The following is a 13,653-nucleotide window of genomic DNA, read 5'->3' as shown; positions in this document are numbered from 1 at the left end:
TCCTCATCCTCTCCCAGTCCTGACCTTCCTCATCCTCCCCCAGTCCTGACCTTCCTCATCCTCCCCCAGTCCTGCCCCAAATCCCCGGGGCCACCCTGGGGGCCATGCCCACCTTGAGGGGGTGTTGATGGTGCCCTAAACCCCCCGGGGCCACCCTGGGGGCTGTGCCCACCTTGAGGGGGTGTTGATGGTGCCCTAAACCCCCCGGGGCCACCCTGGGGGCTGTGCCCACCTTGAGGGGGTGTTGACGGTGCCCTAAAGCCCCGGGGCCACCCTGGGGGCTGTGCCCACCTCGAGGGGGTGTTGATGGTGCCCTAAACCCCCGGGGCCACTCTGGGGTCTGTGCCCACCTTGAGGGGGGTCTTGATGGTGCCCTAAACCCCCTGGGGCCACCCTGGGGGCTGTGCCCACCTCGAGGGGGTGTTGATGGTGCCCCAAAATGCCCCAGGACCACCCTGAGGGCTGTGCCCACCTTGAGGGGGTGTTGATGGTGCCCCAAAATGCCCCAGGGCCACCCTGGGGGCTGTGCCCACCTCGAGGGGGTGTTGATGGTGCCCTAAACCCCCGGGGCCACCCTGGGGGCTGTGCCCACCTTGAGGGGGTTTTGATGGTGCCCTAAAACCCCCGGGGCCACCCTGGGGGCCGTGCCCACCTTGAGGGGGGTGTTGATGGTGCCCCAAAATGCCCCAGGGCCACCCTGGGGGCCGTGCCCACCTTGACGGGGTGTTGATGGTGCCCTAAACCCCCTGGGGCCACCCTGGGGGCTGTGCCCACCTTGAGGTGGGGGTCTCTGGATGGTGCCAGTCTCTGGTGCCCATGGAATTGGTGCCCCAGGGTCTCCCTGTGCTGCCAAGTGTGCCCAGCCTGTCCCTGCACTAAAAGTAACCCCCAAAGCAGCAGCTCCCGAGGCTCAGCTCACCTAATTCTCATTAATGACACCATTTAATTGCCAATCCCCCCTCCCCGAGTTGGAGGCTGCAAACAAAGGACTCGCTCAGTGTGTGCCCAGAAAGGTACCCAGGGAGCGTGTTGGGGAACTCGGATTTGAGGCTTCCCGACAACAACAAACACTCCGAGGAGGTTTTTTGGGGGCAGAAGAAAAAAGGTTTTTAAGCTCTTGCTTAAAATCTCCTTTTCTTGGCTCTCCTCGGAGTCGCTGCAATGAAAATCCACCAGGGGGTCCAGGAGGGCAACTCTGGGCGAGGAGGAGGAGGAGGAGGAGGAGGAGGAGGAGGAAGAAGAGGAGGAGGAGGAGGAAGAGGAAGAAGAGGAGGAGGAGGAGGAGGAAGAGGAGAAGAAGGAGGAGGAGGAGGAGGAGGAGGAGGAGGAGGAGGAGGAGGAGGAAGAAGAGGAGGAGGAGGAGGAAGAGGAAGAAGAGGAGGAGGAGGAGGAGGAAGAGGAGAAGAAGGAGGAGGAGGAGAAGGAGGAGGAGGAGGAGGAGGAGGAGGAGGAGGAGGAAGAAGAGGAGGAGGAGGAGGAGAAGGAGGAGGAGGAGGAGAAGGAGGAGGAGGAGGAGGAAGAAGAGGAGGAGGAGGAGGAGGAGGAATGGTGGGCACAGCAGAAATGGAGGGCACAGCAGGAAGGATGGGCACAGGAGGAATGGTGGGCACAGGAGGAAGGGTGGGCACAGGAGGAAGGATGGGCACAGCAGAAATGGTGGGCACAGGAGGAAGGATGGGCACAGGAGGAATGGTGGGCACAGCAGGAATGGTGGGCACAGGAGGAAGGATGGGCACAGGAGGAATGGTGGGCACAGCAGAAATGGTGGGCACAGCAGGAATGATGGGCACAGTAGGAATGGTGGGCACAGCAGGAAGGGGGGGCACAGGAGGAAGGATGGGCACAGCAGGAATGATGGGCACAGGAGGAATGGTGGGCACAGCAGGGCACAGCTTTGCAGGATGAGCCTCCCTCAGTGTTTGCCCAATGCCAAGGACTCTCCCACACCTGGGATGATGCCCAGACATGCCCCAGGCCCCTGAGGGCACAGTGCCAGCTGCTGCCAGCCCCTCCTGCCCTCCTTCCATCAGGGCACACCGTGCCCTGGGCATCGGTTCCCGATGTAAAATGCCCTTCCCAAAATAAAAGCAGATACCCAAGTGCCACCGTGCCCACTCCATTTAATTGCAATTAACTGCAGCCCTGGCAGGCCCAGAAAGGTGCCAACCCAGCAGCTCGGTGCCCATGCCCTCGGGGGTGCCCCGTTTGCCAGCCAAGCCTCTGCTCTGCCGAGCTGAGAGTTGGCACCAAGATGCCACCGGTGTGAGATGAACAAAGGCTTTGAAACCTTCTGGAGGGTGAGGGGGAGGGCACGGTGGGCACCGGGGGTGCTCCTGACAGCGGGCACCGTGCCTGGCACCTCTTGGGAAAGGTTTGGGATGGGGAAAAGGGGCAGCAAAAGGCAAAAACCCACCCCAAAGGTGGCACAGTGCCACCTCCCCGAGAAAAGAGTAAAAACAGGAGGGCACAGCTGGCAGGAGGGCACAGTGCCACCTCTGGGCTGTGCCAGGGCACAGAGAGGTGTGGCAGGGGCTGGGGTAGGGCACAGTGCCACCTTTGGGCTGTGCCAGGGCACAGAGAGGTGTGGCAGGGGATGGGGTAGGGCACAGTGCCAATGCCACCTCTGGGCTGTGCCAGGGCACAGAGAGGTGTGGCTGGGGATGGGGTAGGGCACAGTGCCAGTGCCACCTCTGGGCTGTGCCAGGGCACAGAGAGGTGTGGCAGGGGCTGGGGTAGGGCACAGTGCCACCTCTGGGCTGTGCCAGGGCACAGAGTGGTGTGGCAGGGGCTGGGGTAGGGCACAGTGCCAACTTTGGGCTGTGCCAGGGCACAGAGAGGTGTGGCAGGGGCTGGGGTAGGGCACAGTGCCAGTGCCACCTCTGGGCTGTGCCAGGGCACAGAGAAGTGTGGCAGGGGCTGGGGTAGGGCACAGTGCCACCTCTGGGCTGTGCCAGGGCACAGAGAGGTGTGGCTGGGGCTGGGGGTGCCCCCAGGGCAGCACTGGGGGTCTCAGGTCCTCCTCCGTGCCCGGCATGGGTGGGCACCGTGTGGGCTGCCCAGGCAGCTGCTGGTATGGTGGTGCCCAGAGAGGCCTGGAGGCTGTTGGTGGCTGTGGGGACAGTGCCAGGCTGGCACGTGCCCGCTGCCAGGGCTGTGCCCGCTCAGTTGCCCTCCACCAGCTTTGCCAGTCCCTGGCGGATCTCGCTGAGCTCGAAGATCTTCACGTCCATCAGCTCTGCCACCTTTGCCACCTCACTCTGCACCTTGTCCCGCTCTGCCAGGCTCTCTGCCAGGCTCTGCTCTGCCAACTGCAGCCGCCGCTCCAGCTCGGCGTTCCGGGCCTCCAGTTCCTGCCAGGGACAGCGGGCACGGGGGGCTGAGCCACTGCCAGGGCGCCCTGTGTGCCAGCACAGCCCTGTGTGCCAGCACCACTCCCAGGGCACCCTGTGTGCCAGCACAGCCCTGTGTGCCAGCACCACCCCCAGGGCACCCTGTGTGCCAGCACAGCCCTGTGTGCCAGCACCACCCCCAGGGCACCCTGTGTGCCAGCACAGCCCTGTGTGCCAGCACCACCCCCGGGGCACCCTGTGTGCCAGCACAGCCCTGTGTGCCAGCACCACCCCCAGGGCACCCCGTGTGCCAGCACAGCCCTGTGTGCCAGCACCACCCCCAGGGCATCCTGTGTGCCAGCACAGCCCTGTGTGCCAGCACCACCCCCAGGGCATCCTGTGTGCCAGGACAGCCCTGTGGCCATCCCAGGGTGCCCATCACAACCCTGCCACCACCCCGGGGTGCCCACCCCCAGCCTGAGTGCCCATCACTCTTGCCCATGGGCACATGTGTGTGGGCACGTGTGTGTGGGCACTTCTGTGGGCACATGTGTGGGCACAGGTGTGTGCGCACGTGTGTAGGCACCTGTGTGGGCACATGTGTGTGTGGGCACTTCTGTGGGCACATGTGTGTGTGGGCACATGTGTGTGGGCACGTGTGTGGGCACGTGTGTGTGGGCACATGTGTGGGCACGGGTGTGGGCACGTGTGTGTGGGCATGTGTGTGTGGGTACATGTGTGTGGGCACATGTGTGTGGGCACGTGTGTGTGGGCACGTGTGTGTGGGTACATGTGTGTGGGTACATGTGTGTGGGCACATGTGTGTGGGCACATGTGTGTGGGCACGTGTGTGTGTGGGCACGTGTGTGTGGGCACGTGTGTGGGCACGTGTGTGTGGGCACGTGTGTGTGGGCACGTGTGTGTGGGCACGTGTGTGTGGGCATGTGTGTGTGTGGGCATGTGTGTGTGGGCACGTGTGTGTGTGTGGGCAGGTGTGTGTGGGCACGTGGGTGTGTGTGGGCAGGTGTGTGTGGGCACACATGTGTGTGGGTACATGTGTGGGCACGTGTGTGTGGGCACATGTGTGTGTGGGCACGTGTGTGGGGGCACATGTGTGTGGGCACGTGTGTGTGGGCACACATGTGTGTGGGTACGTGTGTGGGCACGTGTGTGTGGGCACGTGTGTGGGCACGTGTGTGTGTGGGCACGTGTGTGTGTGGGCACATGTGTGTGGGCACATGTGTGTGGGCACATGTGTGGGCACTTCTGTGGGCACACGTGTGGGCAGGTGTGTGGTTCTTCCCTTTCGTTCAGGCTCTTGCCCTGCACCTCCTTTGCCCCCCGTTTTGGGCACCCCCCAGAGCCACAAAGGTCTCTGTGACCGTCCCCGCCAATGCCAAATGCCAAGGGAGCTGCTGCCCTCGCCCAGGGGCACCTCCCTGGCTCCAGGGGCACATGGGCACGGCCCCCTGGGCTGGCAGGGGTGCCAGGCCTGCCACCTTTACCTGCAGCTTCTGCAGCGTCTCCTCCCGCTCCCCCTCGGTCTCCCAGCGGGCACATTTGTGGCTCTTCAGCAGCTGAATCTCCTGCAGGGGGGAGAGGGAGGAGATGGAGGAGATGGAGGAGATGGAGGAGATGGAGATGGAGGAGATGGAGATGGAGATGGAGGAGATGGAGATGGAGGAGATGGAGATGGAGGAGATGGAGGAGATGGAGATGGAGGAGATGGAGATGGAGATGGAGATGGAGGAGATGGAGGAGATGGAGATGGAGATGGAGGAGATGGAGGAGATGGAGATGGAGGAGATGGAGATGGAGGAGATGGAGATGGAGGAGATGGAGGAGATGGAGATGGAGATGGAGGAGATGGAGATGGAGATGGAGATGGAGGAGATGGAGGAGATGGAGATGGAGGAGATGGAGGAGATGGAGATGGAGATGGAGGAGATGGAGATGGAGGAGATGGAGATGGAGATGGAGGAGGAGGAGGAGGAGGAAGAGGAGGAGGAGGAGGAGATGATGGATGGAGATGGAGATGGAGATGGAGATGGAGATGGAGATGAAGAAGAAGGAGGAGAAGAGGAAGGAGAAGGAGGAGGAAAGGGAGAAGGAGAAGGAGAAGGAGAAGGAGAAGGAGAAGGAGAAGGAGAAGGAGAAGGAGAAGGAGAAGGAGAAGGAGAAGGAGAAGGAGAAGAAGGAGAAGAAGGAGAAGAAGGAGAAGAAGGAGAAGAAGAAGAAGGAGAAGAAGGAGAAGAAGGAGAAGGAGAAGAAGAAGGAGAAGAAGGAGAAGAAGGAGAAGAAGGAGAAGGAGAAAGGTCATGGCAGACCCACCTCTGTCCCAGGAGCAGCAGCTCCCACCACACCCCCAACCCTCACTCCAAGGGTCCCATGACCACAGTGAGCTCCAAACTTCCTCATCTCCTTTCCATCCCACCCCTCTCTTGAGTCTTTGGTGCCTCATCTGAGCTCCACCAAAGCTCAGAGGTCTCTGCATCCCTTCTCCAGGGCAGCTCTCTGGGCCAGGGACAGCCTGTGCCCACCTCTGTGCCACCAGATGTCCTCCAGCCCCGGCAAGGAGGGAGAAACCTGCTCTGCCCAAGGCTCAGGAGCCCCAAACCATCTCCCCTCTCCAGTCCCAGCTTGGTGGCTCCAGCCAAGACCTTGCTGAGCAAGGTCAGGAGATGCTGAGGGAGAGACACCTTCTCCACACCCCCCTCCTCCTCCTCCAACCTCTGCCTTCCAGCACTCCCTCATTTACATGCAGAAACAATTAGTCCACCAGAGCTAATTACCCCTGCAGAGGGCTGGGAGGGGAAGGGGCACCACAGAGCTCTGAGCCTTCCTCTCCAGGCTGTGGGCACTGGGAAGGTCTCCAGCAAGAGGGCACCACCACGAGGGGCCTCTGACCTGCCACCAGCTGCGGGGACAGGAACCCACCCCAGGCTTGGCACTGTGGGCACTGGGAAGGTCCCAGGGAGGGACCTGCCACCAGCTGCAGGGACAGGGACCCACCCCAGGCTTGGCACTGTGGGCACCGGGAAGGTCCCAGGGAGGGACCTGCCACCAGCTGCAGGGACAGGGACCCACCCCAGGCTTGGCACTGTGGGCACTGGGAAGGTCCCAGGGAGGGACCTGCCACCAGCTGCAGGGACAGGGACCCACCCCAGGCTTGGCACTGTGGGCACTGGGAAGGTCCCAGGGAGGGACCTGCCACCAGCTGCAGGGACAGGGACCCACCCCAGGCTTGGCACTGTGGGCACCGGGAAGGTCCCAGGGAGGGACCTGCCACCAGTTGCAGGGACAGGGACCCACCCCAGGCTTGGCACTGTGGGCACTGGGAAGGTCCCAGGGAGGGACCTGCCACCAGTTGCAGGGACAGGGACCCACCCCAGGCTTGGCACTGTGGGCACTGGGAAGGTCCCAGGGAGGGACCTGCCACCAGCTGCAGGGACAGGGACCCACCCCAGGCTTGGCACTGTGGGCACTGGGAAGGTCCCAGGGAGGGACCTGCCACCAGTTGCAGGGACAGGGACCCACCCCAGGCTTGGCACTGTGGGCACCGGGAAGGTCCCAGGGAGGGACCTGCCACCAGCTGCAGGGACAGGGACCCACCCCAGGCTTGGCACTGTGGGCACTGGGAAGGTCCCAGGAAGGGACCTGCCACCAGCTGCAGGGACAGGGACCCACCCCGGGGTGGCCCTGCCCTGGTGGGTTCCCATCTCACCTCATCCTTGGCCTTGATGAGCAGCTCCAGCTCCTCCAGGGTCTGGCTCAGCTCCTCCTTGTTGTTCTCAGCGGAGGAGTCGGGAGTGCCCCGCGACTCCAGCTCTGCCACCTGCAAGGCGGTGGCACAGGGAGGGCTCACCCAGGGGTGCTGGGGCTGCTCAGCACCCACAGCCACCTCCTGGGTGCCCTGCAGACCCACCCAGGTGCCAGCAGGACCTCCTGGGAGAACATTCCCCGTGGCTGCTCCAACTTTGCGGCCAAGGAGTTCAGAGACACCATCTCTGCTTTCTCCTGCCAAGCTCTGGTGGCTCCTGAGCCTCCAGCCCAACCTGAGGGCCAAACCCAGCTCATTCCCACCCCTGGGCACTCATTTCCATGGGCACTGCCAGCTCTGCCATGGCACAGCCTGCAGGGTTTGCCCATCCCTGAAAAATTCAGCTGAGTGGCTTCGATTATTCATGAGGAGGATTCATTTTTAAAGCTCCTCTGAAGGGGCTGCAGCAGCTTCTGCTGAGGCTTCACTGCCCTCTATTCCTTGGCATCCGTGCCCATGCCAGGGGTGGGCAGCAATCCTGGGATTCCATCCCAGCTCCTGCTGACACCGGGGGAAGGGGAGAAGGGGAGAAGGGGAGAAGGAGAAGGGGAGAAGGGGAAGGGGAAAAGGAGAAGGGAAGAAGGGGAGAAGGAGAAGGGAAGAAGGGGAGAAGGAGAAGGGGAAGGGGAGAAGGGGAGAAGGAGAAGGGAAGAAGGGGAGAAGGAGAAGGAGAAGGGGAGAAGGAGAAGGGGAAGGGGAGAAGGGGAGAAGGAGAAGGGGAGAAGGGGAGAAGGAGAAGGGGAGAAGGGGAGAAGGGGAGAAGGGGAGAAGGGGAGAAGGGGGAAAGGAGAAGGGGAGAAGGGGAGAAGGAGAAGGGGAGAAGGGGAGAAGGGGGAAAGGAGAAGGGGAGAAGGGGAGAAGGGGGAAAGGAGAAGGGGAGAAGGGGAGAAGGAGAAGGGGAGAAGGGGAGAAGGAGAAGGGGAGAAGGGGGAAAAGGAGAAGGGGAGAAGGGGGAAAAGGAGAAGGGGAGAAGGGGAGAAGGGGGAAAGGAGAAGGGGAGAAGGGGAGAAGGGGAGAAGGGGGAAAGGAGAAGGGGAGAAGGGGAGAAGGAGAAGGGGAGAAGGGGAGAAGGGGGAAAGGAGAAGGGGAGAAGGGGAGAAGGAGAAGGGGAGAAGGGGAGAAGGGGGAAAGGAGAAGGGGAGAAGGGGAGAAGGAGAAGGGGAGAAGGGGAGAAGGAGAAGGGGAGAAGGGGGAAAAGGAGAAGGGGAGAAGGGGGAAAAGGAGAAGGGGAGAAGGGGAGAAGGGGGAAAGGAGAAGGGGAGAAGGGGAGAAGGGGGAAAGGAGAAGGGGAGAAGGGGAGAAGGGGGAAAGGAGAAGGGGAGAAGGGGGAAGGAGAAGGGGAGAAGGGGGAAAGGAGAAGGGAAGAAGGGGGAAAGGAGAAGGGGAGAAGGGGAAAAGGGGAGAAGGGGAGAAGGGGGAAATGGGAAAAGGGGAGAAGGGGAAAATGGGAGAAGGGGAAAATGGGAAAAGGGGAGAGGGGGAGAATGGGAGAAGGGGACAAGAGGAGAAGGAGACAAGGGGCCAAAGGAACAAGAGGACAAGGGGAGAAGGGGAGAAGGAGAGAACGGGCCAAGGGGACAACGGGCCAAGGGGAGAAGGGGCCAAGGGGAGAAGGGGCCAAGGAGCCAAGGGGAGAAGGGGACAAGGGGAGAAGGGGAGAAGGAGAGAAGAAGTGGCCAAGGGGACAATGGGCCAAGGGGAGAAGAGGACAAGAGGAGAAGGAGAGAAGAGGACAAGGGGAGAAAGAGAGAAGGGGACAAGGGGAGAAGAAGAGGACAAGGGGAGAAGGGGCCAAGGGCACAAGGGCACAGCCCCCCGGGCTCACCCGCTGCCGCAGCGCCTCGGCCTCCTCCTGATACGCCACCAGCTGCTTCTTCCACTGGTCCACGTTGGCGTTGGCCTCGTGCAGGGCGGCCACCAGCTTGGAGTTGTTGTCCTGCAGGCTGAAGAACTCGGCCTCCCACTGCACCTCACTGACAGAGCTGGGACAGAGGGGTGGGCAACTCTCAGATCCAGGAGAGCAGAACCAAACCCTGCCCTTTACCCAGCGCTGGGCACACGAGGGGTGACCCCACCAAGAGGCTTTGGTGGCTCCAGGTTCATATCCTGAGTTACAGCTGAAACCCCTCCCCAAAGTCAGGCAGATATTTGGGGTGACTGAACAGCTCCAAAGGGCTGCTCTGAGCTCTTCTCTTTCTTATCTCTGTATTTCCTTTTAACTAAACAATGTCACACCCTCAGGCCTGGAACCTAAACAGGGTTTTGGTTTGTTTCTCACAGCTCAGCCTGGAACCCAAACAGGGTTTTTGGTTTATTTCTTACAGCTCAGCCTGGAACCCAAACAGGGTTTTTGGTTTATTTCTCACAGCTCAGCCTCGAATCCAAACAGGATTTTTGGTTTATTTCTTACAGCTCAGCCTGGAACCCAAACAGGGTTTTTGGTTTATTTCTTACAGCTCAGCCTCGTTTTTTGTTTATTTCTTTCAGCTCAGCCTGGAATCCAAACAGGGTTTTTGGTTTATTTCTCCAAGTCCCTCCTGCAGCTCCAGGGTTAAATTCCTCCCTGGCTGAAGCTCTGCCTGGTTCAGAGAACTGACAGACTTTGCCACAAGCTGAAATCAGAAATGAATATAAAATATAAAGTTAGGACAGGCCTGATTAAAGATTAGTAAAGACTTTATGGAGAAGGGTTCAAATCCACTCTTCTGAGGGGTCCCTGTGCCAGGGCAGGGGGTGTGGAGGGCACCAGGGCAGGTTCCTTCACCCCCTGGGAGTGCTCAGAGCTCCACAGGCTCCTCACATCAACTCTTCATCTCCTGCCATCACCGACTACTGATGTGGAGATAACGGGCACCAACCTGTGCCCGAGATAACCAACCCTGTGATGAGATAACTGGCACCAACCAGTGCCCAAGATAACTGGCACCAACCCGTGCCCGAGATAACCAACCCGTGTCTGAGATAACAGACTTGTGCCTGAGATAACCAACCCTGTGCTAACTGGCACCAACCCGTGCCCAAGATAACTGGCACCAACCCGTGCCCGAGATAACCAACCTGTGTCTGAGATAACAGACTTGTGCCTGAGATAACCAACCCTGTGCTGAGATAACTGGCACCAACCCGTGCCCAAGATAACCAACCCTGCCCAAGATAACTGGCACCAACCACTGCCCGAGATAACCAACCCTGTCTGAGATAACTGGCACCAACCCGTGCCCGAGATAACTGACACCAACCAGTGCTGAGATAACTGGCACCAACCTGTGCCCGAGATAACCAACCCTGTGCTGAGATAACTGGCACAAACCAGTGCCCGAGATAACTGGCACCAACCCGTGCCCAAGATAACCAACCCTGCCCAAGATAACCAACCCTGCCCAAGATAACTGGCACCAACCCGTGTTGAGATAACTGACACCAGCCAGTGCTGAGATAACTGGCACCAACCAGTGCTGAGATAACTGGCACCAACCCGTGCTGAGATAACTGGCACCAACCAGTGCCTGAGATAACTGACACCAACCAGTGCCCAAGATAACTGGCACCAACCAGTGCCTGAGATAACTGGCACCAACCCGTGTTGAGATAACTGGCACCAACCAGTGCTGAGATAACTGGTACCAACCCGTGTTGAGATAACTGGCACCAACCAGTGCTGAGATAACTGGTACCAACCAGTGCTGAGATAACTGGCACCAACCAGTGCCCAAGATAACTGGCACCAACCAGTGCCTGAGATAACTGGTATTAACCAGTGCCCGAGATAACTGGTATTAACCAGTGTCTGAGATAACTGGCACCAACCAGTGCTGAGATAACTGGCACCAACCCGTGCCCAAGATAACTGGCACCAACCAGTGCTGAGATAACTGGTACCAACCCGTGTTGAGATAACTGGTACCAACTAGTGCTGAGATAACTGGCACCAACCAGTGCCTGAGATAACTGGCACCAACCAGTGCTGAGATAACTGGTACCAACCCGTGTTGAGATAACTGGTACCAACTAGTGCTGAGATAACTGGCACCAACCCGTGCCTGCTGCGGGCACAGAGAGTTCCCAAGGGGCAGATTCCACCTCTGATCTGGAAGAACTTCCCGCTGGGAAGGAGGGAAGGGTTGGAGCAGAGGACTCAGAGGAGGGATGGGGTCAGAAGAATTTGGGGTGGGAGGGAAATGCCCCCAATGCCACGGGCACTGAGGGCTCAGCAGGACCTGTGCCAACCTCACCCTTCCGACAGCATCTTCTTCAGCCGCTCCTTCTCCGTCGTGATCTCCATGTCGGCGCTTTGGCTCCGGAACAGTTTGTCCTCCCCGGGGCCATTGGAGCTGATGATGGGGCTGGGCAGGACCTGTGGGGTGCAGAGGGAGGGGTGGGTGGCACCCAGCGCTGGGTGTGCCCAAACTGGTGCCCAGTCCCTGCGCTCTGGGGCCGGACTCGACTCGCTCCGAGCCTGGGCAGAGCTGGTTGGCCACATGAAGGTGGGAAAAGCCCCTCCAGAAGCACCAGCCATGGGGCAGGGGTGGCTTTGGAAGCTCTGTGGGCACAGGGTCCCTCTTTGGTTTGTGCTTTGCCCTTCCAGCAGCTGCCACGTCCTGCCTTGCCCTGTCTGCACAACGTGCTGCGGGAGGGATCCAGTGCTGGTGGCACCAGAGCCCAGGGCAGGTGGCACCGGATCAGAAACCAGGACAGGAGGGACCAATCCCAGGGCAGGTGGAAGAGATCCCAGGGCAGGATGAATCAGATGCCAGGGCAGAACCAGATCCCAGTGTAGATGGGAGCAGATCCCAGTGCTGGTGGGACCAGATTCCAGGGCAGGTGGCACCAGATCCCAGTGCAGGATGGACCAGATCCCAGGGCAGGACGGATCAGATGCCAGGGCAGGACCACATCCCAGTGTAGATGGGAGCAGATCCCAGTGCTGGTGGGACCAGATCCCAGGGCAGGTGGAACAGATTCCAGGGCAGGATGGACCAGATCCCAGTGTTGGTGGCACCAGAGCCCAGGGCAGGTGGCACCAGATCCCAGGGCAGGTGGGACCAGATCAGAAACCAGGGCAGGAGGGACCAATCCCAGAGCAGGTGGGACCAGATGCTAGTGCAGGATGGACCAGATCCCAGGGGAGGTGGAACAGGTCCCAGGGCAGGATGGATCAACTGCCAGGGCAGGACTAGATCCCAGTGTAGGTGGGAGCAGATCCCAGTGCTGGTGGAACCAATCCCAGGGCAGAATGGACCAGATCCCAGGGCAGGTGGCACCAGATCCCAGAGCAGAACGGGCCAGATGCCACAGCAGGTGACACCAGATCCCAGGGCAGGTGGCACCAGATCCCAGGGCAGGTGGGACCAGATGCCAGGGCAGGACCAGATCCCAGTGTAGATGGGAGCAGATCCCAGTGCTGGTGGGACCAATCCCAGAGCAGGTGGCACCAGATTCCAGGGCAGGAGGCACCAGATCCCAGAGCAGAATGGACTAGGTGCCAGGGCAGGAGGCACCAGATCCCAGGGCAGGTGGACTCACAGGTGTTCCTCTCTCCTGGAATTCTCTGCCCTCAGCTTCCCCTTGGGCAGTGCCAGCAGTGCCACAGCCATGCCCAGCTCTAAGACTGCCCTTGCCAGAGCTTTGTTGAGTTCTCAGGAGGATTTTCTTGCCCTGGAAGGGGACACTGCAGTGTCCCTGTCACCTGCTGGCTGTGGGGTGGCCATGGAAGGGGACACTGCAGTGTCCCTGTCACCTGCTGGCTGTGGGGTGGCCATGGAAGGGGACACTGCAGTGTCCCTGTCACCTGCTGGCTGTGGGGTGGCCATGGAAGGGGGCACTGGTGTCACTGTCACCTGGTGGGTGGCCATGGAAGGGGACACTGCAGTGTCCCTGTCACCTGCTGGCTGTGGGGTGGCCATGGAAGGGGGCACTGGTGTCACTGTCACCTGCTGGCTGTGGGGTGGCCATGGAAGGGGGCACTGGTGTCACTGTCACCTGGTGGGTGGCCATGGCATCATCAAACCCACTGTCCAAGCTGGGTCTGGCACTGAAGGTCCTGGGGAGAAGGGGCTGAAGAGCAGGAGCTCAGCAGAGTGACCCTTTCCCCTCTCCTTCTCCTGCCCCTCCCAAGCCTCACCTGGTGGGATGTGATGCCCAGGGCAGGGTTGGTCAGCTCTGTCTTGTCCTGGCACTTGTCCCTGGCCAATCGAGCCGCCTCCTTCACCTCCTGGAACTTCTCTGCAAACTGCAGGGGCAAAGGCAACATCTGCAACTCCTGCCTGGGCTCCTCCTCCCTCTTAACCTCATTCCACTTTGGTTTAGCTCATTAAATCCAGGGAACAGCTGGAATTCCTGCCCAGGGTTCTGCAGATATTCCTCCAAAGCTGCTCTGGGTGTCTGAGCACAGTGTGAGGAGCATCTCAGGAGGTTCTCAAAGCCTTTTCTGGAGGGGGGGTTTGATGCCTCATCCATCCATCCATCCATCCATCAGGCACCCATCCATCCATCCATCCATCCATC

The 13,653-nt window shown here is 60.3% G+C and overlaps 1 protein-coding gene across 5 annotated transcripts in view; it reads right to left on the bottom strand.

Annotated features, from left to right (window-relative positions):
* Nucleotides 1-2,103: 2,103 nt before the first annotated feature.
* The window catches only part of HOMER3 (homer scaffold protein 3), a 31,244-nt gene continuing 19,694 nt past the window's right edge, over nt 2,104-13,653 (bottom strand). For 4 of the 5 annotated variants that reach the window (XM_071578106.1, XM_071578109.1, XM_071578107.1 and 1 more), the window contains 6 exons: nt 13,271-13,378; nt 11,382-11,503; nt 8,975-9,131; nt 7,054-7,164; nt 4,835-4,915; nt 2,104-3,350 (listed from right to left, as the gene is read on the bottom strand). In XM_071578106.1, the coding sequence (XP_071434207.1) occupies nt 3,162-3,350; nt 4,835-4,915; nt 7,054-7,164; nt 8,975-9,131; nt 11,382-11,503; nt 13,271-13,378 (768 nt within the window). In that variant the 3' untranslated portion in view covers nt 2,104-3,161. The remainder of the gene's footprint in view (nt 3,351-4,834; nt 4,916-7,053; nt 7,165-8,974; nt 9,132-11,381; nt 11,504-13,270; nt 13,379-13,653) is intronic. The other variant, XR_011699759.1, reaches the window with a different exon arrangement.

This window comes from Pithys albifrons, chromosome 27 (assembly GCF_047495875.1).
Source record: "Pithys albifrons albifrons isolate INPA30051 chromosome 27, PitAlb_v1, whole genome shotgun sequence".
Lineage (NCBI taxonomy): Eukaryota > Metazoa > Chordata > Aves > Passeriformes > Thamnophilidae > Pithys > Pithys albifrons.
The sequence above is the reverse complement of the archived record's forward strand: the minus strand, read 5'-3'. Positions and strand labels throughout refer to the sequence as shown.